At 33.4% G+C, this 26,180-nt stretch overlaps 1 protein-coding gene across 4 annotated transcripts in view; it reads right to left on the bottom strand.

The window, feature by feature from the left end:
- Positions 1–26,180, bottom strand: part of CCSER1 (coiled-coil serine rich protein 1) — a 1,384,598-nt gene that overhangs the window by 897,076 nt on the left and 461,342 nt on the right. For all 4 annotated transcript variants that reach the window (XM_032332893.1, XM_032332895.1, XM_032332896.1 and 1 more), the window contains exon 6: positions 25,443–25,650. In XM_032332893.1, coding sequence (XP_032188784.1) covers positions 25,443–25,650 — 208 coding nt within the window. The remainder of the gene's footprint in view (positions 1–25,442; positions 25,651–26,180) is intronic.

The following is a 26,180-nucleotide window of genomic DNA, read 5'->3' as shown; positions in this document are numbered from 1 at the left end:
TATGTCTCCCGAGATAAGAGAAGCAACAGCAAACCTTAACTACTTTAACTACATCAAAATAAACAAGCTTAGCAGCAAAGGAAATAACTAGCAAACTAAAAGACAACCTACTGAATGGGAGAAAATACTTGCAAATGACATATCCATTACAGGGTTAGTATCCAGAATATCTATAAAAAACTTATACAATGCAACACCAAAATAACAAAGGATTCAATTAAAAATGGGCAGAAGACATGGACAGACATTTCTCCAAAGATGACATACACACAGCCAACAGTCACATGAAAAGATGACCAACATCACCGTCAGGGAAATGCAAATCGAAACTACAATGAGATATTCCCTTACACCTGTCAGAATGGCTGAAATAAAAAACACAAGAAACAACAGATGTTGGTGAAGATGTAAAGACAAAGGAACCCTTCTGAACTGTTGATGGGAATGCAAACTGGTGCAGCTGCTGATGAAGACAGTATGGAGGTATCTCAAAATTTAAAAATAGACTATTCTATGATCCAGTAATCGTGCTACTGGGTATTTACCCAAAGAACTCAAAAACACTATTTCAAAAAGATATATGCACCCTTCTGTTTATTGCAGCATTATTTACAATCGCCAAATTATGGAAGCAACCCAATGTCCATAGACTGATAAATGGATGAAGATGATGTGGTATACATGTACACACAGGAATATTACTCTGTCATAAATAAGAATGAAAGCTTGTCATTTGCAAAAATGTGGATGGAGCTAGAGAGTATAGTGCTAAGTGAAATAAGCCAGTCAGAGAAAGACAAGTACCATATGACTTCACTCATATGTGAGATTTAAGACACAAAACTAATGAACAAAGGAGAAAAAAGAGAGAGAGGTAGAGAAAAATCAAGAAAGAGACTCTTAACTATGGAGAATAAACAGTTACCAGAAGGGAGGTGGGTGGGGAGATGGGATAAATGGGTGAAGGGGATTAAGAGTATACTTATTTTGATGAACACTGGGAAATGCATAGAATTGTTGCATCATTATATTGTGTGCCTGAAACTAATATGACACTGTATGGTAACTACACTGGAATAAAAATTTTTTTTTAAAGTGCTTAATATCCTAACAATTAATATCCTAATAGCTACAAAGAAAATTATATAGCTATTCATTTAAATCAAGTTTTCCTGAAGTCAAAGACATGTTGTAATCACTAGCATAAATACTAAAAGATGAGTTTTAAAACACTGTATAACTAAACAAACTAACAAAAAAGGAAATGGAACAATTTAAAAAACCCAAAGAGACATGAAAACAAACACAGAACAACTGGGACCAATAGAAAAATGAATATTAAGATCATACATTTCAATTCAAATATTCAAGTAGTTACATTAAAGGAAGAAAATAAAAAAAATTAAAAGATAAGGATTTTTAAATCTGGAGTTTAGAAGTAATAGCCAACTTTATATTGTTTACTAGGGATACATGTATAAGAATATGGAAATAATGAAAGTAAAGGAACGAAAAATACATACCAGGTAAATGCTAACTAACTGAAACTCATACTGCAATGCTAATAATAGACTACATAGACCAAACACAGCTTTAATAGTGATAAAGATAAATATATTAAAATTACAAAAGGATGAATCTACACGATAATATGGTTTCAAAATACAGAAAACAAAACATTGTTATTGTTATTGACGGAACAATAAAAGAAATCAGAAAAGGTTTTAACATAACACCCTCAGATATTTATAGGATATACAGAGAAAAACAACTGTCAAGGGCACAAAAATACTTTATTTGGGAGCATTTAGATATTCCAAGTAGTTTTTTTTTTTTAATCTGTGTTGGACAAGAATAATTTAAAAACCCTTAAAATTAAGTCTTTGAATACCAATATGTCAAACAACTGAGTATCTTTTTTGGTAGTTAAAACAATTTGAGGGTATTAGAGAATGAAATAAATTGAACCAAGTTTTTTCTAGATATGATCATACTTATCCTTAGAGTTTCACAAATACACTCCAAATACTAGAAAAAGAGAGAAATGTTTTGTCTACATAAGATGAACAAGAAAAACACAAACTTTGGAAAATGGAATGCTTTTGTTGAAGGTCAAAGAAAAGAGTAAAAAACTTTCCAAAGTTCCTTTTCACTGTGTATCAAAATCCATGAAAACTAGTACTAGAGTGTCATTTTCATGCCATAAAATACATCACAAAATTGTGCTATAGAAATTTCTTCATAAAACGCATCTTTCACCTCATCAAACCACAATTCTTTAGTTAAAAAGCAGCTGATATGAGAATCCTATTATAAAGCTTTATTACGAATAATTATCCATAACTAAGATAAACAGAGAATCACTGTACTCTTTATTGAATCCGCTAGATCTGACATGAGAAACACAAAACTAAAATTCATATAGTTATATTGTCACAAATCACGAGGCAAGAGACCAAAACACATTTTTTTTTCCGTAGTGTTATTAACGCCACCTATAGACATAGAACAGAATGTATGAAATCTCTTATTTTAAAATGTAAGCAACTGCCAGAATAATTTAACTTTAAATACCCAAATTTATCAACTGATAAGATTTCATCATAAATGTTGCTTTCTTTCCTTAAATTAATTGAAATTTCTGAAGACAAAAATCAATCTCAATTTTATCTTCCTCCTCTCCATCTGGACCCACCCAATAGAAATCTATGATATGGCCAGACCTGCATCCCTTCTAAATCTCTTTTTCTGGCATGAGCACCATTAACTTATTCTTATAAGTATACACATATACTTATTCTTATACTTCATAGTATCATGTGGCAATAGATTCCCAAAGAAATAAAGTTGCATGTTACCCCTTCACTTACAGAGATGTGACTAACAGATTTCAGGGAACTGAGACAGGTTCAAATATGTAATAATGGATAAATAAGTGGCCTTTGAATAAATGAATAAATGAATGGGAAAACTGTCTGGGAAGCTATCTTGTATTAAAGAAAAGATATGTAAGCAGCAGATTTTTAAAAATTCATGATGCTGTACAAATGACAATGCATATTTAGAAGCAATGCACATTTAGAATAGAAAATACAAACATGTTAATTTAAAATGGTCAATATTTATATATTCAAAATATGTTAAAATATAAAAAAACTATAATAGCCAAAAATTTAAGAATTAGAAATAGCATGTAAAAAGATTTAAACTATAAAAAATAAGTATTTAAATATTTCAAGTAAATTCAAAGAAAAGGATTTCCATGTTATAATATGGCTTATGAAAAATTAGTAAGTGCAAGTTTTCACTGGATAAACTACTGTCAATATTAGCCTTTCCAAAATAATTAAATATTGTTAAATAGGTATCTCAAGGAATTAATATAATCTGATTTCAGTTTTATACCATAGCATAAATTTAACAGACCCCTATCTTTCATTATTCAAACTAATTTTTTTTGAAAAATCACATATTTTCAAATAAATATAAAGTTATGCCATTCTATACATTTTAAAATAAGAAAAAAATTATTTGTGGAAAATGGAGCATCAAGATGCTTCAAATTATACACAATACAAAACAGATACTGTGGTGGCTACATCATTGAGTGTGATGTTCATTTAGATGTTCCAATGTACCAGAAACATAAATGTCCAGAAGAAAGGATGCAATCCCTATCAAGATACCATCAACGTTTTTTAATGAAATGAAACAAATAATACTAAAATTTGTATGGAACCAGAAAAGACCCCAAATAGCCAGAGGAATGTTGAAAAAGGAAAGCAAAGCTGGTGACATCACAATTCCAGACTTCAAGCTCTATTATAAAACTGTAATCATCAAGATAGTGTGGTACTGGCACAAAAACAGACACATAGATCAATGGAACAGAATAGAGTGTCCAGAAATAGACCCTCAACTCTGTGGTCAACAAATCTTTGACAAAGCAGGGAAGAATGTCCAGTGGAAAAAAAGTCTCCTCAACAAATGGTGTTGGGAAAATTGGACAGCCACATGCAGAAGAATGAAACTGTACCATTTCCTTACACCACACACAAAAGTAGACTCAAAATGGATGAAAGATCTCAATGTGAGACAGAAATCCATCAAAATCCTTGAAGAGAACACAGGCAGCAACCTCTCTGACTTCAGCTGCATTAACTTCTTTCTAGAAACATTGCCAAAGGCCAAGGGAAGCAAGGGCAAAAATGAACTACTGGGACTTGATCAAGATAAAAGGCTTTTGTACAGCAAAGGAAACAGTCACCAAAACCAAGACAACTGACAGAATGGGAGAAGATATTTGCAAATGACATATCAGATAAAGGGCTAGTATCCAAAATCTATAAAAATGTATCAAACTCAACACCCAAAGAACAAATAATCCAATCAAGAAATGGGCAGAGGGGGCGCCTGGGTGGCTCAGTGGATTAAGCCGCTGCCTTCGGCTCAGGTCATGATCTCAGTGTCCTGGGATCGAGCCCCGCATCGGGCTCTTTGCTCAGCGGGAGCCTGCTTCTCTCTCTCTCTCTGCCTGACTCTCCGCCTACTTGTGATTTCTCTCTGTCAAATAAATAAATAAAATCTTTAAAAAAAAAAAAAAAGAAAGAAATGGGCAGAGGACATGAACAGACATTTCTGCAAAGAAGACATTCAGATGGCCAACAGATACATGAAAAAGTGCTCCACATCACTCAGCATCAGGAAAATACGTATCAAAACCACAATGAGATGCCACCTCACAACAGTCAGAATGGCTAAAATTAACCAGTCAGGAAATGACAGGTGTTGGCAACGATGGGGAGAGAGGAGAAACTTTCTACACTGTTGGTGGGATACAAGCTGGTATTGTCACACAATTTAGCAGTTCCCCAAAAAGTTGAAAATAGAGCTACCCTATGACCCATTAATTACACTACTGGTATTTACCCTTAAGATACAAATGTAGTGATCCGAAGGGACATGTGCACCCTAATGTTTATTGCAGTAATGCCCACAATAGCCAAATTATGGAAAGAGCCTAGATATCTACTGATAGATGAATGGATAAAGAAGATGTAGTTGTGTGTGTGTGTGTGTGTGTGTGTATACACGTAACAGAATATTATACAGCCATCAAAAAATGAAATCTTGCCATTTGCAACAACATGGATGGAACTAGAGGGTATTATGCTAAGTGAAATAAGCCAATCAGAGAAAGACAATTATCATATGATCTCCCTGATATGTGGAATTTGAGAAACAAGGCAAAGGATCATCAGGGAAGGGAAGAAAAAATGAAATAGGATGAAACCAGAGAGGGAGACAAACCATAAGACACTCTTATTAATCTCAGGAAAAAAACTGAGGGTTGCTGGAGTGGAGAGGGGTTAGGAGAAATGGGGTGGCTGGATGATGAACATTGGGGAGAGTATGTGCTACGGTGAGCTCTGTGAATTGTGTAAGACGGATGAATCACAGACCTGTACTCTTGAAACAAATAATACACTATATGTTAACAAAATTTAAAAAAAATCAGAAACAAAAACCCCAAGTAGGTTGTTTAGTAAGAAATACAGCAGCAGAAAGACTCAGAATGCATGCAAAGATCACTAACTCTCTATCTTATTAGAAGTCATAACACACATTTTCATTGAAAAAGTATTGAAGTTCATAGATGAGTTCTTTCAACACGATTTCTATAATCATATGAAAAACTCTTATAAGGATGCTACAGAACTAGTGAGTCCTGATTCAAGTATTAACGTGTGGCTACCCTGTTTACTACAGAAGTCATCTTGAAACATGACAACTTTTTGAATTTGGCTTATTGGATCTGTTTGGTTAGGAAGTAAATTTACTTATAATTTCATTTATAAATTATTTCTAAAGGAAGAACCTTTTGTACACGAACTTTGAAAATAACTGTGGAGATGCCTAGGTGGTTCAGTCGGTTAAATGTCTGACTCTTGCTTCAGTTCAGGTCATGATCTCAGAGTCCTGAGATCAAGCCCCCCTTTAGGCTTCTCACTCATTGTGGACTCGGCTTGTTCTCTCCCTACCACTGCTTGTGCTCTCTTTTGTTCTCTCAAATAAATAAATAAAATCTTAAAAAAAAAAAAGAACTATCAAATTTTACTCAATAAATAAAAATAAATCAACACGCTGAAGTTTCACAGATACTTGCAGAAGACTTGAGACTCCTGGACCAGAGACACAGGGACTTTATTACTCAGGATACATCAGGCAGCTTAAACTTAATGTTTTTATCAGCTCCTCTTATCCACCCTGCCATCCAATATCCACTGGGGACTATGAGAAGCAACCTGGTGGGTGTGGCATGCACAATGTGTCACAACTAGAGAATCACAAGCTTAGGAGAGAGAGACACATTATCTCTTATTTTCATCTATGGGTTTCTCACTGAGTAGAACACATTAAGATCAATTAGCACAATGGTTTGTATGAGTGTTGGTTTTGCTGTTGGTTTAATAATGTTTAAAATAATCACACAAAATATTTTAATATTTGACCTATGTACATTTACATGTCAGTAAAAATCTTAAAGGCTCAAAATTAATCTGGTATACCTTATCTGGTAAAATCTAGAAATTAGTATTCAATTTTATAAGCATCAACAAGAACTTAATAATTACCTGTGACATCTCCTCAGTTAAAATTTAAACAAAGAAAATTTAAGACATGTATTTAAACAATAAAGCTGTTTCCCTTCTCTTTGAAATATTTGTATATTCTCTTAATACACTGGAGAATGTTCAGTCAGTCCCCCTCTATCTGACTGTTAGGTGCTCTGGGAAATACAAAGGAAACAAATATGTGGTCTTTAGCTGCACTGATCTTACCAACAACTAAATTATAGTGCAGGGTTGTGGATGATTAAATACATGTATGAGGCAATAAGAACATCATGGATGGTTTATTAAAGAGGTGAAATTTAAGGTTAAGAATTTGTACAGGCAACGTAAGGAGAGAAGGGCATGCCAAGCCTTAGGGAATAAAATGTGCCAGACTCTGCACTATGAAATCAGCATGGCATAGCTAGAGAATAATGAAAAGGGCACGTTGACTAGAACAGAGTGGAGACATTAACTGGGAGATAAGGCTGGATAGCCTGGTTATGAAGAGCCTAGATAAAGGATAACGAGTTATACTTTTATTTTTTATGAACAGGGGACTGCTGGAATTTTCTGAAGAAAAATAGCATGATAAAAGAGAAAAGACTCTATTAGAGAAGAGAGAGGGGAATGATCTTTTCTCTCTCTTTTTTATGATATTGCAATAAATATTACTTTTCTCACATATTATTTAAATCTTCATTCTACTGATGAGAAAACAAATTTGGAGACATTAAAGAACTTCCCCAAAGGTAACTAGTATGCAAATGTCAGAAATGGGATTTGCTCCAAATTCTGTGCAACTTAATAGCTTATGCTTCTAAGCACTTTGCAATACTGCTTCTTGGTTATGAGACTAGTGTAATATTTCACACATTTAAGGCAATGCATATTTGGACTAAAGCACTGGCTATAAAAATGAAGAGTAAATGATGAGGTAGGGAGAAAAAGGATTTTAGAGAGAGAAAAGGAATTTAGGCAGTTGTTTAGGCTAAGAAAAAATGTTGTGTCAAAGTGGGGGCCCCACTGTAGCTTTGGTATATTAGGAAAATGGTGGTGGGAATCACACAGAGATATCTGGGAAAGGGGACACTAATGCTAAGAAGCACTATTCATGAGCATGAATAGTGTGAACAGGGAGTAATGTATTGAGAAATCAGCAGGGCAAAAGAGACTGTCCCAGACAGACAGTGTTTTCTTCCAATTCACCAATTATGTTCCCTCCATTTACTTCAAAATCAAGGTGCTTTGTTTCATTTTGTTTTAAGAATGATTTGTTTCTAGTCATAACCTAACTTTTCTCATTCTAATCTTCATCCAAAATTTCTAGAAGTCTGGAATTCAATTTATCCTTCATTATCTTAATGAGTTCTTTTTTAAATCAAAGACTTCATTTTTAAAATAAGATATTATTTTTATTTATTTATTTACTTATTTACTTGCTCAAGAGAGTAGAAGTGCACTAGCAGGGGGAGAGACAAGCTGACTCTGTGCTGAACGTGGAGTCCGAGGTGGGGTTTGTTCTCACCACTCTAAGATCATGACCTTAACATAAACCAAGAGTCAAACACTTAATGAACTAAGCCACAAGGAGCTCCTCTAGGACTTTATTTTTAATCTAGTCCCTCAAATTCTTTATACTCCTTCTGCAAAACATTTGACTATGACAACCCTTTCCTTTTTTGTGTAGGAATATTTTCCTCTTTTTCCCATCCTTTTGGATTTCCCTTTATTTTCACCAAACCTACCTTTTTTGAGGGAGGGGGAGGAGACGCAGCACAAGATAATTATAAAAAGCATGAAATCTGAAGCTAAGAGTGTCTTGGCTAATTAAATTCCTAGCTACAAAATAGCTAACTACTCTGCAGCTCAGTTTCCTTACCTATGAAACAGAGATGATTGTAAGAACACCTATCATACAGCTGTTAGGAAGACTAAACGGGATAGTATTTAGAAATGATCATAGTGTCTGGCAGACTCTAAGCACTATATAAATGTTAGTTTTTTTTTTTTTTAAATAATTCTGCTTCTTTGCATACCTTGCCTTTCTTCTCTTCTTCAGACCCACTTGATTTTACTCTTCTCTCTTAACTTTCTCTAATCTTGTCCACTTCGTAAATCACAGAGTGATAATATAAATTATATCAACATTTAAGCATACCTAAGCAAATCAATTCACAATCATGTAACATTAAGCATGGCCTTTTATTCTAGCCTCTTCTGTATTGATGACTTATTCATCAAGTCATATGCTGAGCCCCCTGGACAAGCTACCACTACCTCAAATCCAACATAAATCAAATCAAGCTCATGATATTGTCTCCAGAACTAGAATTTTGAACTTCCTCCTTAGTATTGGGCTACCCCCACTTTTTCCACATCTCAGGTTTTAATATCAAAACAATCTTCCACGTTTGTTTCCTCCTCAAACCCTATGCAAAATCATTATTCCCTTCATTTCAATTTGATACAGCTTTGAGTTCTCTCTCTTTTCCTAAGTACCTATTAACACAGCTTTACTCCACACTCTTATTACCTCACACCTGGATCAGTCCAAGCTGAGTTTCATTCCCCCCAGCAATCTTTAATTTACTCCCATAAATCCTGCAAATTGTCACCACATTAATTTCTGAACAGAACTGCTGACCACAAAATGCTTCTGCACAAAATTAACATAAAATTAACTTAAACTCTTGGCCATTTTAACAGTGAAATCACATGGAGAGCATTGCCCCTTTCTTATTACCAAAGAAAACTGTCAAGGCTTCTTACCACATGCACAGATGAATGTATAAAAACAAGCAGCTGATTTCTGCTTTTTGATCAATATTGTAAATCTGTGTCATTCTTTGGTGGTCCTCTATGTACTAGTAAAACAAAGTTCTCAGATTTCCTGTATAAAATCTGCTTTTGGCTTGGTTTCTTTATCTGGGATGTTGACTTGTACATTAGTTTTCTAGAACTGCTATAACAAAATGGTAGTTTAAATTTCTTTTCTCATAGTCTGTATGCCGGAAGTCCAACACAAAGGTGTTGAGAAGTTCAGTTTTTGCTGAGACCTCTGTCCTTGGCTTTCAAATGACCACTTTCCCTATTGATTTTTACATGCTTTTTACTATGCTGGTCTATGCCCCAATGCTCCATGTGCGTGTGTCTCTTAGTGTAAGGACACCAGTCATACTGGATTAAGGCCCCATCTTTATGACCTCATTTAATACCTTTAAGGTCCAATCTACAAATATAGTCATGTTGGCAGTTAGGGCTTCAGAATATTAATTTGTGGGGATCTATTTCTTGTACAATGCCCCACACATATAGGAACTTCAGGCTTTAAACTTGACTTTATTTTCTGAATGTAAGAACTTTGTATTTCTCTTTCTTGGAAAGCAAATACTGTCTTTCCTCTTTTCTTCTATCTTTCCTTTCTTCCTCTTCCATTCTTTCTTTTTGTGGCCTGAGAGACTGTTATTCAATGAATATCTGTGGAAAAACTGAATAGCAGAACATGAGTCTATGTTCTGAATCATATAAGCTATAGTAAAGAGCCTATAAAATAAAATGCTACATAACCCAATATTAAATCTAAAAATAAACCACAAAGCTCAAGAAGAGAGTCAATTAAAAAAAAGAAACCATGAGAGAAATGGGGCAAAATTAATATATATAAAATATCTTACTTTAAAAGTGGTTTACGGTGTCTAACTCTCTCCATTTAGCTTCTGACTATAGGCATGATGGTGTCTTCTTTAGTGAAATAAAAAACATCAAAAGCCAAATAACAATAGTTATTGCTTATTGATTGATAAGAAGAATATTTTTAAATCTACTATCTTGAATTTCTGTACTTCCTACCTAAACTGTTAGGACAAATGACTTCAGTCTATTTGAACTTATCCTAACCAAGTGTAAAGTAAACTATATCTGGATTTTCCTTTTCATCTGCCTATGCTTCATCCTACAATCAATGTTACTTTTTAAAGAAATGTTTTACATCCATTTGGGACTTATCAATGTTATTTTTTAATTATTAAAAAAAATATATATATATAAATAAAATATCCTAGTGCTAATACAAAAGACGGAGGGTAGTGGGTAATCTGTTTCTTGTTTTCCTACCAAAAGAAGGAAAGATCAGAGCATAAGAAACAAAGATGAAAGTTAATGCCAGGAAAGAGGCGGGAATAGTAAATTAAAAAGAAAAGTGGGTAAGAGATGAAAGAAGGACCAAGAAAGGACTCAGAAGTGAAGACTATTAATGCAGACATATGCCCCAGTGTACCTTTTAGAAGCATCCCATTATTTTTCTTTTTTGCAAAGCTGTCTTGCTAATAGAGTCAAATCTAATCTGACAGGAAGGAAGTAAATAGAAGACGACTATATATTTAGGGTGTTTGCTTTTTGGAACTATTTTTAAGAGCCTTTTCCATCCTGCCTCCCAACCCCAACACATTCAATTACATGCACTCAACAACCCCCAACACACACAGACACTGTGCACATGTACACACATATGCTAACACCCCTTTCCACGACCACCACCCCACACACATCCCTGGAATCCTGGTATCTCTTCCACTACTAAAATTGCCAATATTCTCAAATCCACACTTGAGTTGTGGACTATCTTTCAACAATAAATTCTTATGTTTGCTGTATGCACAAAGAGGTAGGTGTTACCTGTAAGATTTTTGCTCCCAAAATCAATGCCCACAGTTTTTTGACCTGTGGTCTACATAGTTATATGTATCCCTAACAATATTAAGTGCTCTTTTGACCCCTACTCATTACCAAACAAACTGTTTCCTCTTCCTCTTAATATATATATATATATATGGCTTTGGTAGGTATTAAGCAATTTGTCAGTAAGATAAATAGTCTTGGATGTCAACTTAATACAGAGAAATGTCCAGAAGAAACAATTCAAGAATACTTCCAGGTTGAAATTTTTTCTCCAGTGGGACTTCCATTTCTTTCTTTGTCTGACAAAGCCCCAGACAAGGAAATGTCTAAGGTTGTTAAATTTTTCCCAAAAAAACAGGTACTAAATGTGGAAGCCTTGTAACATTAGAAAATCAGCCTTAGGTCTGAAAAGTTCTGTGTCTGGACACAGAACTTTTAGTAGATACTGAATTAATCCACACGTTATCTACAACCATGAGTCTAAATCATGCTAGACATTCAAAGAGTTAAGTGAAACAAAACAATATGCTGACTGCAAACTCTTTGGAAAGCCCCAAATAAGAAATACATAACATAATTTAATTCAGGTAACAGTGCATTAAAGTTAAATTTTACCTTGGATTACCTAATTAAATGTTTTAAATCATATGTGGTAAATCTAGACACAGTGCCACCTTTAGGGAAAGCAGAATTGTTGGGGGAAGATGAGGATGGAATTGCATGTTTGCTGAAACAGAAGCTAAGAATATCACTTCTGTAACAGAATTTCTTGCAAGAAAATGATTTAAAAACAGACATATTTCAGCAAGCATTTATAAATATTTCTTAAAAACAAGATTTTGGAAAAAAATGGAATTTTTGAAAGATTTTAGGAAAAAATAGGTACTATTTTTTTTGGACATTATTTATCACTGACATCTGCTCAAAATTTACTATAAAATTGATCAGAGATTTAGAAAGGTGAACAAACAGTATTTAGGACACTGTCTGCCACAAAAATGGGGCTCAAGAATTGTACTTCAATTCTGGATCATGCAAGAAATAGAAATACCAAAATCAAAGGCCAGTTCTAGAAGAAGTAAGAATCATGAATGTGTTACCAAACTGAGAATCAAAGCCCCATCTGGCTAACAAGTTTGAACTAGCGCTAGAATAAGTTCTGTGTTTTTGGTTTTTTTTAAAGGAGGGAAGGAGAAGGGAAAGAAGGGAACTAACATTTACTTAGACCTCCCCACTGCCAGATAGAACTTAAATCCCAAGCTTCATAATAAAATTTAAATTAATTTTTATCCTTTTATTATATGTGAGGAAACCAAATGCTCCTCAAAACTGAATAAAATGAAATGAAATAATCTGTTAGATTATTATAAATCTAAGATTTGAATTCAAGGTTTCTCAATGGCAAATCCATGATCTTTATTTCAACAGAGGTCCTCAGACTTTGTAATGATAATAAAATGGAAACTAATACATACTGAGAATTTGCTATGTGTCCAATACTATTCCATGTATTTTAAGCACATTAATGCACACTATAGTCTCAAAAACCTAAGTGATACGTTAACATTATCTCCAGGGTTTAACTTGCCTAGAAATATTCAGCTAGGGATGCCTGGGTGGCTCAGTAAGCTAAGCATCTGCCTTTGGCTCAGGTTATGATCCCAGGGTCCTGGGATCAAGTCCTACATTAGGCTCCTTGCTGGGGCGGGGCGGGGTGGAGGGGGGACGAGGAGCCTGCTTCTCCCTCAGCCTGTTGCTCTACCTGCTTTTGCGCTCGCTCCCTTGCGCTCTCTTTCACTGACAAATAAATAAATAAAATCTTGCGGTGGGGGGTGAGAAACATTCAGATAGTAAGCAGAGATGGGATTGAGACTGTATATTCTGGCTCCTAAAAGAAAGATCTTAACTACACACAATGCCTCCTCATGAAACTTTAATCATGTCTTTCTGAAGTAGTATAAAATGAAAGGTTCAGGACAAAACCCAAATCTCCTTATTTTTGTAAATAAAGTTTTATAGGACTTCAGCTATGCTCATTTGTTATGTTTTATAGCTGCTTTCTGACTACTTCTAACTTGGTTGTATTGCAATGTAGACTTTACGGCCAGGACTTTACAACAAAAAAAGTTAGCTGATCCCTAATGAAGACCATGGATAACAAAACATTTGTATATTTTTGAGGGAAGTGAATCAAATCTTCCTGAATTTTTCATTTTTTTAAAATTCCTCTTCTCAAAAAAAAATTCCTCTTCTCTTATTTACAAAGATGTCTAATAAAAGACAAGACAAATAGATCTATTTGTTCTCAAACCTATTTGTCATAAAGATAATTTAAGTCATTTTGATTTTATTAGTAGCTACTCCTCAAAAACACAACAAAGATTCATCTATTTAAAACTATATATGAAGTAGTAAACATCTGTATTTCTAATAGTAAATTTATACTAAGATAAAGGCAAGTTTTCTCAGGTTTTTATTTTCATTAAAGTTAAAATGAAATACATAAGGAATAACTGCCCTCCATCTAAATGAGTCACGAGATGCTAAAACACTTTTGATCATCTGTAAAACTTTAAGGTTGGTATTTCTTCCAAGCAATTGCATTATGTTATCTAAATGTGTAACACCATCTTTCATATACTCCGTGATTAAAAATAGGTATTTTCACTGTAATTAAATACGCCTTTGTTTCTGATTTTCAAACAAAAACAAAACACAATTTCAGTAAAAATGTGTCTCAGAGGAACACAATGGCAGGCTTTCCACAGTACCATTTGCTTAAGTGGCTCTCTGCTCCGCCCCCCGACCAAGAAGTGTTGAACACTCAGAGCATCCCCTGGAGATTCTGCACGGTGTTATCTGCTGTGTATCTGCAATGTTGCAGCCTGAAATTCTTGATGCCAGATTTAGCCCATCAAATTACACAACAGTATGTGAGTTGTATTACAACTGAGACATTAATGCTGGATTCATGAAGAAAAAAGAAAGACATGCATAGCAAAACCATATTAGTGGTTATTTGATTAATTACTGAATATGATCATAACACAACCACAGTGCTCAGGTATAATGAGGCTGGCATTTGTTGTTAAAACTGTGGGTTCCAATTTTGGGGTTTTACTTGTTTGTTTTTAAATAAGCAATAAAATAGTACACATGATTAACAGATAATATAACTACACATACCAGGAAAGAATTTCCTGGCTGGTGGGCTTTCTCACCTTGATCCCACTTCATTTTGAAGCTGACATTAAATAACCATCACAAGATACACTGATCACAAAGAGTAGCCAACATAATTTTGCAGTTTTTACAGGCAGAGATATACATAGCTAAATAGTGTTGTAGAAGATGGGACTGGTGGACAGGAAGCCATTCAGAGTATGAGTAATTTGGAAAGACTGATTTTTTTAATGCAACATTAAATACATATAAGAAAATATTATGAGTTTATAATGATTTCAAGAGAAACACATTAGGAAATATAGTGCTAATATAATAAATGATACCTACAAAGTCCTGTCATCCTCTCCTTACTTGTATGTGTTTACCCCTCTCCTACTCACTAACTCTACATAGGTGATCTATCTTGATTATGCTTAATATACCCATATTTCTTTTTGTGACTTTAGTATATATTAGTATATTAGTATGATATACACACACACATATACACACTCAAGTATAATACATATATATGTATTCTTTAATAATATTTCACTTTGCATATTTTTGAACTCCATATTCTGCATGAACTTACCTGTGATTTGTTTTTTGTGCTCAAAATACTCTTTGTGCAACATAATAATATATGAACATTAAGTATTTTATTACATCAATATATTATACCCAGAGGGAGAATGCAAGCATTCTGGAAAAAAATGGTATTAAGGAATGATTTTAAACATTCACTTACTTAGTAATTCCATTTTTGGAAAAGACCAGATTTTCACGAAGAGATTAGCATCTTGCCCAAAGTCACACAAGAGAACCAATATTAAAATATGAGAAGTCTTTTCCTGTACAGACTAGTATACTGTCATCACTATGCTACATTGCCTCTGCAGTGTATTAATCTTAAGAAATATTGTAACAGCTTTTAAAAGAAAAATAATACCTCAATGTAGAGAGTATTCAGGTAAAATGTCTTTGTCTTGAATGGTTTATTGTTCATAAAAATGAACTGTTTATCATTCTTATTAGTCCAATAAAATTTACAATATCCCCAAAACTAAACATGTCTTACTTTTAAAAATACATATATATATATAATTTAATAATATATATAATGATGGATCTATCTACATACTATCTATCTATGTCTATATATGTACGTATGTATGTATCTATCTCTCTCTATATATATGTATATGAGGAAAGAGAGAGGTTTTCAGGGTGGGTAGAAGGAGAGACAGAGAATCTTAAACAGGCTCTATGACCATCATGGAGCCCAACCAGGGATTCCATCTCACAACCCTGAGATCATGACCTGAGCTGAAATCAAGAGTTGGATGCACAATCGACTGAGCTACCCAGGTTCTCCATTTTAAAATAAATTTTGAAATTATCTCAGAACATGTATTATTCAAAGACCATGCCTTGTAAATAAATGAACCAATAACTTAATAATTGAGAACCAGGTAGAAATGGTTACTATTTCTATTCTAGGTTGTTGCTTTATAAACGAACACCTTGAATAGGTCATTTTACATATCAAAATTTTTAATGCTTATGTAATATACTTTTGGAATTAATGGATTTCCTGAATCAAATGACTTCATCTTTTCTTTTCTTGTCATACTTACTTCTCAGCACCATTCCTCAGGCTGGCATTCTCAAAGCCATGTTTTCTCTTGGCTTCTTGACATTATACTCTTAGTATTCTTTCCATCTTACTGGACACTCTTTTTCTTGGTTTTTCTCATCATTAGATACTGGAGCATCCTGCTGTGGTTTCAGTTACAAGTTCTCTTTTCTATAGTTTTAAACAGAATCTAAGTAATTGTGAATATTCAATCTATGTAAGTCTACCCGAATCTTTTGGGTTTGTAAATGTTAACGTGAATTTCTCCTTGACACATGTCCTTGCATGTCTAAATAAACACCTCAATCTTAACCTGGCCAAAACTGAACTCTTGTTTCCTTCCTTTCTCACACAGGTTACTCCTCTTCTACTAGTCCCAGTCTCAGAAAGTGGCAAGAACAGGCCCATTACTCAAATTAAAACTGTCAGTTATCCCTGCTTTTCTCTTTCCATCACCACCCAATTCCAATTCACAACAATTATTTTTGGCATTGCTTTCAGAACACATCACACATCTTTTCCCTTCTCATTGCCTCAACTGCTGCCACCACGGTCTGTTACCATCATTTCTTACTTGTAAAATCCTTTCTTATATATTGACTGAAAATAGGAAATTCAATTGACATGTAGTAGGTCTACCTTTAGTTTCAGCAAGTATAACCTTTATTAACACTGATCAATATTAAATTATTATTCAATTATGCAACACTTTGTCCTACTAAGAACAATCACCAGTACATTTCCAAGTGTTTAAGAAATCTCTCATATTTGTCACCTGGTTTGACAGTCATTAATAATCACACAAGCAAAATAATTTTTGTTCATGGATACTTTCTCTACACTCTACCCATGATGACCTATTATATGTATTTTATTGTTTAATTGTCCAAATAACTCTACGGGATGGTTAGTAAAGTTACATGTGATGAAAGCGAGACTCAAAAATCTTAATCAACTTGTAGGAACTATTAAGTGGCAGAAGTGAGAACCACCCCTAGATCTTCATGATTTCAGACACCAGTGATTTTTACCAATCTAATATACTTCCTCCAGTGGGACTTTGTTAATGAAATGGAGCTGGGAATTAGGAAATAATTTTTCTCTCCCTACTCTAATCTCTCCTAAAGGGCTGTTGAAAGTTAAGGTTACTTAAATAACAGAAGAGCCATGAAATTATACTTTTCTCCTTCTTATCTATTTTGCATATCAGGTTTTATAGCCTCATAAAAAGCCAGGCCTCAAGAAAGCAGAACATTCTTATTCAGAAACCTATCCATTCTCAGTGAGATTTCTTCAAGGAGTATAGAATGGATCCTTTGCTTTGTATGAATATTGTGTCATATTGTTTTTTTTTAACTTGCATTACTCTAAAATGAGAAAATTAAGCTTTCATACAACTTGTAAGAATTGACACTAGTGCCCTAACTTCATCTGCATGATAAATGGTCATACTTCATTTACAGGTCTTGCAAAGGAAAGACAGAGATTGCACAAAATGGAACCACTAAAGATGGAGCTATCAGTTATGTGATGACATTCCACGTCTTGTCACATTAAGTGTGTAATTTGATGAACTCTGATAAAAATATAAGCCTATGCAACAACTATACCAATCCAGATGTAAACAGTTTTTATTACTGTAGAAATTTATTAGTTCTGAAATACAGAAAGGCAGTGCTGAAGAATACCCAGTTCAGCCAGACTAACAGTATCCTGTTGAAGGTTTTAGAGTATGTCTCACAGAACCTCTCAACCAAATAATTAAAATGTTAAAAGCTTAAAGGGGTTATTCATCAACTACTTCAAGTTAAAGAAGGGCTTATTTTGAAGATATTTGTAGATGTAGCTTTTGTCTAATGGAATGCCTAATGGAATGGATGAATCTCTAATAAGAGCCACAAGAAATCTAAAAGTAATTTAAGAGAATTCTATTCATAGAAACACTCTGCAATTGGACTTAAATGGACAGAAAGAGTGCAAAATGAAAAGAGGCCTCTGGAAATCTACATCTACAAGCACATGTAAGAGTAAGGTAACTATTCAGAAGTAAACATGTGCTAACTTCATTTAAAAAAAGCGGGGGGGGGGGAATGACTTGGAGGGAAGAACCAAGAGTACAAAAGACAAAACTAAAAGCTGTGAAGAACCATTTCCAGGCTGTAAGTCTGAAACAAGAAAATGCTAACCTATGCATTAGTTTTCAGGTCTTTAAGCGGAGAACTGAACTTGGGTTGCTATACTTAAGCCTTGTCTACAATTCTGCAAGCCTTATATGATGAGATTCTAATACTCTAACAGAATGGTACTTTGGGTGGCCTTTGGAGGGGTAAGTGTACTTTGCACTGTGAGGGATCCATCACTGGGGGCCAAAAGGTGTATTATGGTAGCTTTGGATAGCAAAGGCCACAACATTTTTTCACCTCCTGGTACCCAGACCTTTGTATAGTGCCCTCCCACGCTAACAACAAGGCTATTCTTTATTTCCAATAAATTTCACAAAAGTGATGGTATGTTACTTCAGAAACTAAGGCACAAAAGCCCTTGCTCAAAAAAAAAAAAAAAAAAAAAAAAGAGATCACTCCTCATTTTGTGTCATTCCCTTTCTCTTGGATTGTACACTCCTGGGAAACCATCTGCCATGTTGCCTACACAGTGAGAAACAGTCTCTGGCCACCAGCAGTGAAGAAGTGAACCCTATGAACAATAGGATACAAATGAGCTAGGAAGTGAATCCTCAAATACAGTCCAACTTCCATATGACTGCATCCATGGCTGACGTTTTGAGTGCAACCTCACAACAGGCCTTCAGCCAGAAGGGGTAGATAAGCTGCCCTCAAAGTCCTGATCACAGAAACCACAACAAACCTTTGTTGTTTTCATGTACTAGTTAATTTTCTATGGAGCAACACATAATTTTATTGGAACCTTTTATTTTGGTATCCCTGAACCAGGCTAAACTCACATTTCATTATTCCTTCTAGGTTTATTACTAACTTCTTAATAGATTTCCTAGGGATGTAAATACAAACAACCATGTCATCTACTGATAGAGGTAGTTTTACATTTTCTTTCTAATATTTAAGGTTTTCAAAGCTTTTTCTTGCCTTATTTCTTGCTATGACTTTAACACAATGCTAAATAAAAGTGGTGAGAGTGGACATCTTACCTCTCACCAAAGTGAAAAAGAGGTTTCACTTTGTACTATTTTTGTATCTCACTTTGTACAATTAAATATGATTGTTAACTAGGAATAAAAGTTCCTTTCTATTACTAAGGTACTTAGAATTTTATTTTGACCCATAAATTGGTGTTCAATGTTTTCCAAATATGCTTTCTACATATACCAATATAATCACATACTTTTTTTCTTTTAGTTCATTAATACTGTGAACTACACTGATTAGTTTTAGAATGTTAAACAAACCTTGTACTCCTGTAATAAAACCAACTAAGTCATTGTTTATTTATATGTTCCTCAATTTCATTTAATAATTTTTAAAATACTTGCACATCTATATTTATAAAAGGAATTTTTCTGTAATTTCCTTTTACTTATAAAGATTTTGCCAGATTTTTGTAATAGGTTTATGCTGGCCATATCTAACATGCTGAGAAACATACTCTATTCTTGTATTTCCTCATTTTTTTTTTTGGCATAATATCTTTCTTAAGATTTTCTTAAATATTTTATGGAATTCAGCACTGAAACTACTGGACTTAATTTTTTTAAAATAATAAAATCTATTTCTTTAATAGAAATTGGACGTTGCAGACTTTTACTTTCTTCTTATGTAACTTTGAAAAGCTAGATTTTTGTAAAGAAATTTAGGCTTTTCATCTACATTGTTATATTTATTGTCAAACTGTTGTTAATAGTATCCCCTTGTCCTCTTTCAATGTCTTTAGAATTAGTACTGATTATTCCTGCCTTGATTCATTGATGACATCAGAAATTTGTGTTTCTTACTTTTTTTCTTTATTCTTCCTCAGCCTTTTTTTAAAAACTTCTCAAAAATAATTGGGTTTATAAATTTCCTATTTCTATTATCTCTTTTCAATTTTATTAAGTTTGTTCTTCATGTTTCTTTCTATTTCTTCCTTTAGGTTTAATTTGCCCTTCTAGTTTCTTAAAGAAGAAACTTAGATTATCAATTATAGCACTTTCTTCCTTTAAGTATAACTTTTAAAACTATGAACTTCTTCTAAGCATAGTTTCAACTATATACCACAAATGTGTTATATTATCAACATCATTATCATCTCACTTGAAACACTTTAAAATTCTCCTCAAAGTTTTCAAATTGACCCATTAGGTATATAGTAATTTGTTGTTTAATTTTCAATATTTGATGTTTCTCTAGTTATTTAATCATTTCTGACTCCTATTTAATTTCATTTTTCATATATTTTATATACATATATATAAATATATATATATATTATATATATATATATAATCTACATTTCAAATTTATTGAGACTTTTTTATGACCTCGCATATACTCTGTCTTGGTGATATTCCACATGATTTGAAAAGATTGTATAATTCTATTATTAATTGCAATAATCTATAAATCTCAGTGGGGTTAAAGAACTTGATGATGTTTAAATCTTCTGAAAATTTTCTGATTTTCATGTGTAGCTGTTTTATCAATTCTGAGAGAACACAGTTAAAATTATCTATGATGTGAATTTGCCTATTTCTTCATTTAGTTTTGTCAGATTTTGTAACATATATTTATAAGCTACATAAATAGGCCATCCACGTGTATAATTATGTTTTCCTGATGAACTGACTCTTTCATCAGTATGAAACACAGGCCTTTGATTCTGGTAATACATCTTATATTTATACCTATTTGACAGTGCAGCCATTCATTTTCTTGTGTTTGCAGTTTTACTGGCACATCTTTTTTCAATTTTTACTTTAAACACATTTTTTGAGCAAGCACAAATAAACATAAAGCAGACAGCAGAAACTTGTGATTTTGTTATTTTGAAAAAATAAATATAAAAAGAAGTCTAATTATTAGAGTGCTATCTACATTTACATGGCTAACTGCTTGCTTTTGGTAAATTTCCTTACTTTATGACTATTCACTGTTGCCTTCCTCCCATCTGTAATTGTCCATTGCTGGAGGTGGGATTCTATAGGCTTTTCATTTGCTCTTGATATGTGCGGATAGAAAAGATGTCAGTTATAGGGGCGCCTGGGTGGCTCGGTGAGTTAAAGCCTCTGCCTTCAGCTCAGGTCATGATCCAGGGTCCTGGGATTGAGTCCTGCATTGGGCGCTCTGCTCAGCGGGGAGCCTGCTTCCCTTCCTTTCCCTCTGCCTGTCTCTCTGCCTACTTGTGATCTCTGTCAAATAAATAAATAAAATTTAAAAAAAAAAAAGAAAGAAAAGGTGTCAGTTATAAAATCACTGAAATCATTTTACTGAAATATGTTTTAAAAAAAAAAACTCTTAAATGTCCACTGAATAATGACAAATAGTGAAGTTCTCTATATAAATATGTGACTTATATTTAAAATTAAAAAAAATAGAAAAATACCTTTGAAAATTTTCCATTATTATTTTTGGAGATAATAAAATTCAATAGTTTGAACTATTAGGTTGTTGTGACAAGAAAAAGGAAAATAGGTAAGAACTCTACCAGCAATTACAAACCTAAATATTTACGGCTTTGTAAATTATATTGATTCTTAAATAAATGGTATTCTGACCTTCACTAATCTAGCTATATTATGAGAAGAGACTCATCTCACAACATTAACTATTATTTTTTTGTTATTTATCTAACTTTTTTCCTTTCTTTCTTTCTTTTTTTTTTTAATTCCTTATAATTCAGGAAATTTGCTAGGTACATTCCCAGTTCTTGTTTGTTAAATATAAACTAAAAAGGCATGGATAGTAGTGGGGGATTACAAACAACCTTAGATAAATGTTCTTATTAGCTGTTATCTTTCTAGAAACTGTACTACTCATCTTACCTGAAATCTCTTCCAAGTAGTCTTCTCAGCTAGTTACTACAGTATGAACAAACTTCATGAGAGAGTGACAAAAGAGAACAGAACAAACTAAAAGGAAAGAGAACAGAAACTTTCTCTATAGACATTAAACATTCTCTTCTTATACTATTAATAGAATTATGTGGAAAAAATAACAAAAAAGGAAGAAATAAAATGACATAGTTTTCCCCCTTGCTACAGTGACTTTTATCACTAATGCTGAAGAATAAAGTGACAATAGAATTTCTAAGGGCCCAAAGTCGGTCTTTTTTTTTTTTTTTTTTCCAAATAAAAGAGTTAACATTTTCAGAGCTGTTGGAAATATGCATGTGCATTTTAATAATAGCAAATGATCTTCAAAAAGGGAGAACAAAATTAAAAGTATGAGATTCCACTCAAATTATCCACATTTAACCCACCTCAAAATTAAAATTTAATACAACAGAACACCACTGGGAAAAATCTTAAGTAGGAACATTTTTAAACATGATATATTAAACTCATTAATCCCTTTTCATTTTAAAAATCAAATAAAGGGGCGCCTGGGTGGCTCAGTGGTTTAAGCCGCTGCCTTCGGCTCAGGTCATGATCTCAGGGTCCTGGGATTGGGTCCTGCATCGGGCTCTCTGCTCAGCAGAGAGCCTGCTTCCCTCTCTCTCTCTCTGCCTGTCTCTCCATCTACTTGTGATTTCTCTCTGTCAAATAAATAAATAAAATCTTAAAAAAAAAATAAAAATAAATAAAAATCAAATAAATAATCAAAGCCAAAAAACTGGGTCTTTCTTAAAGTTAAAAAATAATCTGCGTATAAAAGTGGGACTGCCATGCAACATAAAAAAGTAACTAAGAAGTAAATTGCTGTTTGAAAATTCCTGGCTTAGAGAACATTTTTTAAAGTTTATTTATTTAAGTAATGTCTACATTTAACATGGAGCTCAAATCCCAACCCTGAGATCAAGAGTTGCATACTCCACTAACTGAGCCAGCCAGGCGCCCCAAGAATATTTAAATAAACAACTTTCTTTAAAGGTATCTATTATAAAGACTAGAACAGTTGTCAATGCTAATCATATCATAATATTGCTTTTCTTGTTGACAATAAAGAATAAGACCCCCCCACTCTCTGGATGGGCTTAGCAAACCATAATAATTACTCCTTATACATCAGCTTTAAAAATCAATTCTCTTCAGTTTCTTCAAATATTCTTTAATGAATAAAAACAGATGGAAGTATAAAAACAATCTCAATATATTCAGGACACTGGCTCCATAGTGAATATCACCGAATATTTTTAAAATATTAAATATTTACATATTAAATATTTTTTAAATTACCCTAAGAAAGCCTTTGACACTTCCTGTCTGTTCTTCCTACTTCCCTTTTACTTGTTGATTTTTTAATTAAAACTCAGACCAAGGGAACAGCTCTAGCTGAACAGTTGAACACTACAGACTTTGAGATTAGTATCTTTCAATATAACAGTTGTTATTAAGCTTGCTTTGTTCAAAGAGATTTGGTCTGCATGTTAAGCCAAAAGTCAGGGAGATTTGACAAGTGCAGCAAAACACTTACATTTCAGTATAGAAACCAGTCATAAATATAGTACAGTCTTAAATATTTAACAGGCTTACCAAAAATTAAAGCCCTAATTTGTAGTTTTTGTCAATTCCTATGGCATAAAACTCCTGTGTGGCTGATTTCAAGCTACCAAAATGACATATATGTATCTAAAATTGGAAAATTTACACAGCAGCCGTTATATGATATTTCCATATATAGATCCAATAGATGTAAATAGTTAATAGCAGAATATAGTAAAATAAATAGGAAACAATGGGTTTTGAGTATTGATTACCCTTCTAAAAATATAATGTGTTTCATTATAAGTGTATATAATTTAGTTTTTATGTTTGACATAAAAACTATATAAAGACTATGTTAGTTTTATAACTGACAGTTCATAAAATTCCTGAAATTCTAAGAGTGATCAAATATAAAAGCATTACTCCTGCATACCACTATTTAGATTCTAGACCCAAAACCACCCCAGCAATATAACTGGTATAGAATGCAGGTATCTCTTCCAGTTTTTACATTAACAGCTGATAAGAACACTTGACTGAATGCTCCCAATAGTCTATGGTATGTATTCTCTTAAATTCCCTTCTCTCTTCCTGATTCCATTCTGGCCTCTAGTGGTAGCTGCTAGCATTATTATTATTATTATCATCACTGAAGTATTAGAAAAACAAATTATTAGAGATCATCTTTGTAAGGGAACCATAATACTACTCATTCTAAATATTTATATTTTTCTTTTCTCACATTATTTATTATCTCCTATCAATTACTACGAATCAATTGAACAATAGTGGGATACAGTAAAAAGTCACTAACTTTGGAGTCAGAAATCCCAGGCTGTTGTCTTGAATTCACACAACTAGTAGAGGGAAGTCATTTAAAATTTCTGACCTCTCATTTTATATGTTTGAAATAACATTAATATGTACACTGCTTGTAGAAATCTCCAAAGAATACAGTTGTAAATATAAAAATAAACCCACAGCATACTTAAATCCTGAAGAATGGCTGATTACTTGGCATAAAGAGGAAATAATCCACTATGCATTCTCCTAACTAACTCATTATCTGAGCACAGACTATAGGAGGGCAACTGTATTCAGTAGGCAAATCAGTCACTCACTCAGATTAGATCTCACTAGACTGATTGCTAACTGGGATAAAAATGATTAACACTACTTTTATGGTATCATATAAATAAAGGATCAATATCATTAAAATGAAATCCATTTAGGGGACCTGGGTGGCTCAGTCAGCTGAGAATTGGAATCTTGATTTTTGGTTCAGGTCATAATCTCAGGGTCATGGGACTGGGCCTGGCGCTGGGTGTGTTGACTGCTTAGGATGCTCTCTCTGCCTATTCCTGTGTCCCTCCTCTCTTCTTTCTCTCATTTAATAGGTCTTTCAATAGTTCATTTAATAGGTCTTTCAATAGCTTTGTAACAACATCTAAACAAACATAGGTTAAAAGCTGATGCCAATTTCTCTTTAACCAACTTTGCCCAGATTTGGTGTCAATTTATTCTTTTTCAATTCCTTCACAGAATCTTAGAATTTTAGAGCTGAAGAGTACCTTATAAACTGGAGCTCCACATCTTGCATTTGACAAATGAGAAAATCTAAGATGCAAGAGGATACCTGACCCCTGCCCAGTGCCATGCAGTTAATTATTAACAGAGGAAGGACTAACCAGTCTGCGGACTCCACTGTCTACCAGCACTGAAAGACATTAATCTTAGAGTAAACCATTACCTCTTGAAGGACTCTCTTCATCTTCAATAATAACGTCTTGACGGCTGTGCAGTCCTGTAACATCAGTCTGAAGGGCAAAGAATCGAGGCCTCCATTTTCTTCCCCACCTTGCAGGGGCCAGTCTGCAGATGGACTGCTGGGCATTCGGCTGATATGGGAGCACCTGACTTCCTGATCAATGTCTTTTGTTAATTTCAGGGAAAGATTCCTAACAAGAAAAAAAAAATCACAATGTAGCATATTTAGAGAAGTATTTTCCAAACTGTTGATCAATGTCAGGAGTGAGCTAGAAAAAATTCCTTGTGACTGGCATTTCCTCTTACTAGTCTGAAAATTCTGAGACCCTTTTGTAAAAATTATGAAATAAGTCAATTGTATTTTTTTAGTAGTAAGATTCAATGATAATCACTACTTTAGAATGTGATTTTCTTCCCTTTTGAGGATTTCCTTTATACATGATAACAGTATGTTTATACTTTCTTAAATTAATTCTTTTTAAAATGCTGAATGTCAACAGAAATCACCAAAAGAGAAATTTCGTATCATTTCTAAAGATGTTTAAAAATTAATTGGAAATATAAGATTAAGAAACCAAAAATTAAGATAAAATAATTTTGTTAATTATGTTAAATTACTAAGCCAATCAATAGCCATTTTTGGAATTAAGAAAGACTTGTATTCATAAGATTTTCTGTGAAAATAGTAAAATAAGTGGAAGATGCATAACTTTATATGTAA

Source organism: Mustela erminea, chromosome 2, assembly GCF_009829155.1.
Source record: "Mustela erminea isolate mMusErm1 chromosome 2, mMusErm1.Pri, whole genome shotgun sequence".
NCBI classification, from domain to species: Eukaryota; Metazoa; Chordata; class Mammalia; order Carnivora; family Mustelidae; genus Mustela; species Mustela erminea.
The sequence above is the reverse complement of the archived record's forward strand: the minus strand, read 5'-3'. Positions and strand labels throughout refer to the sequence as shown.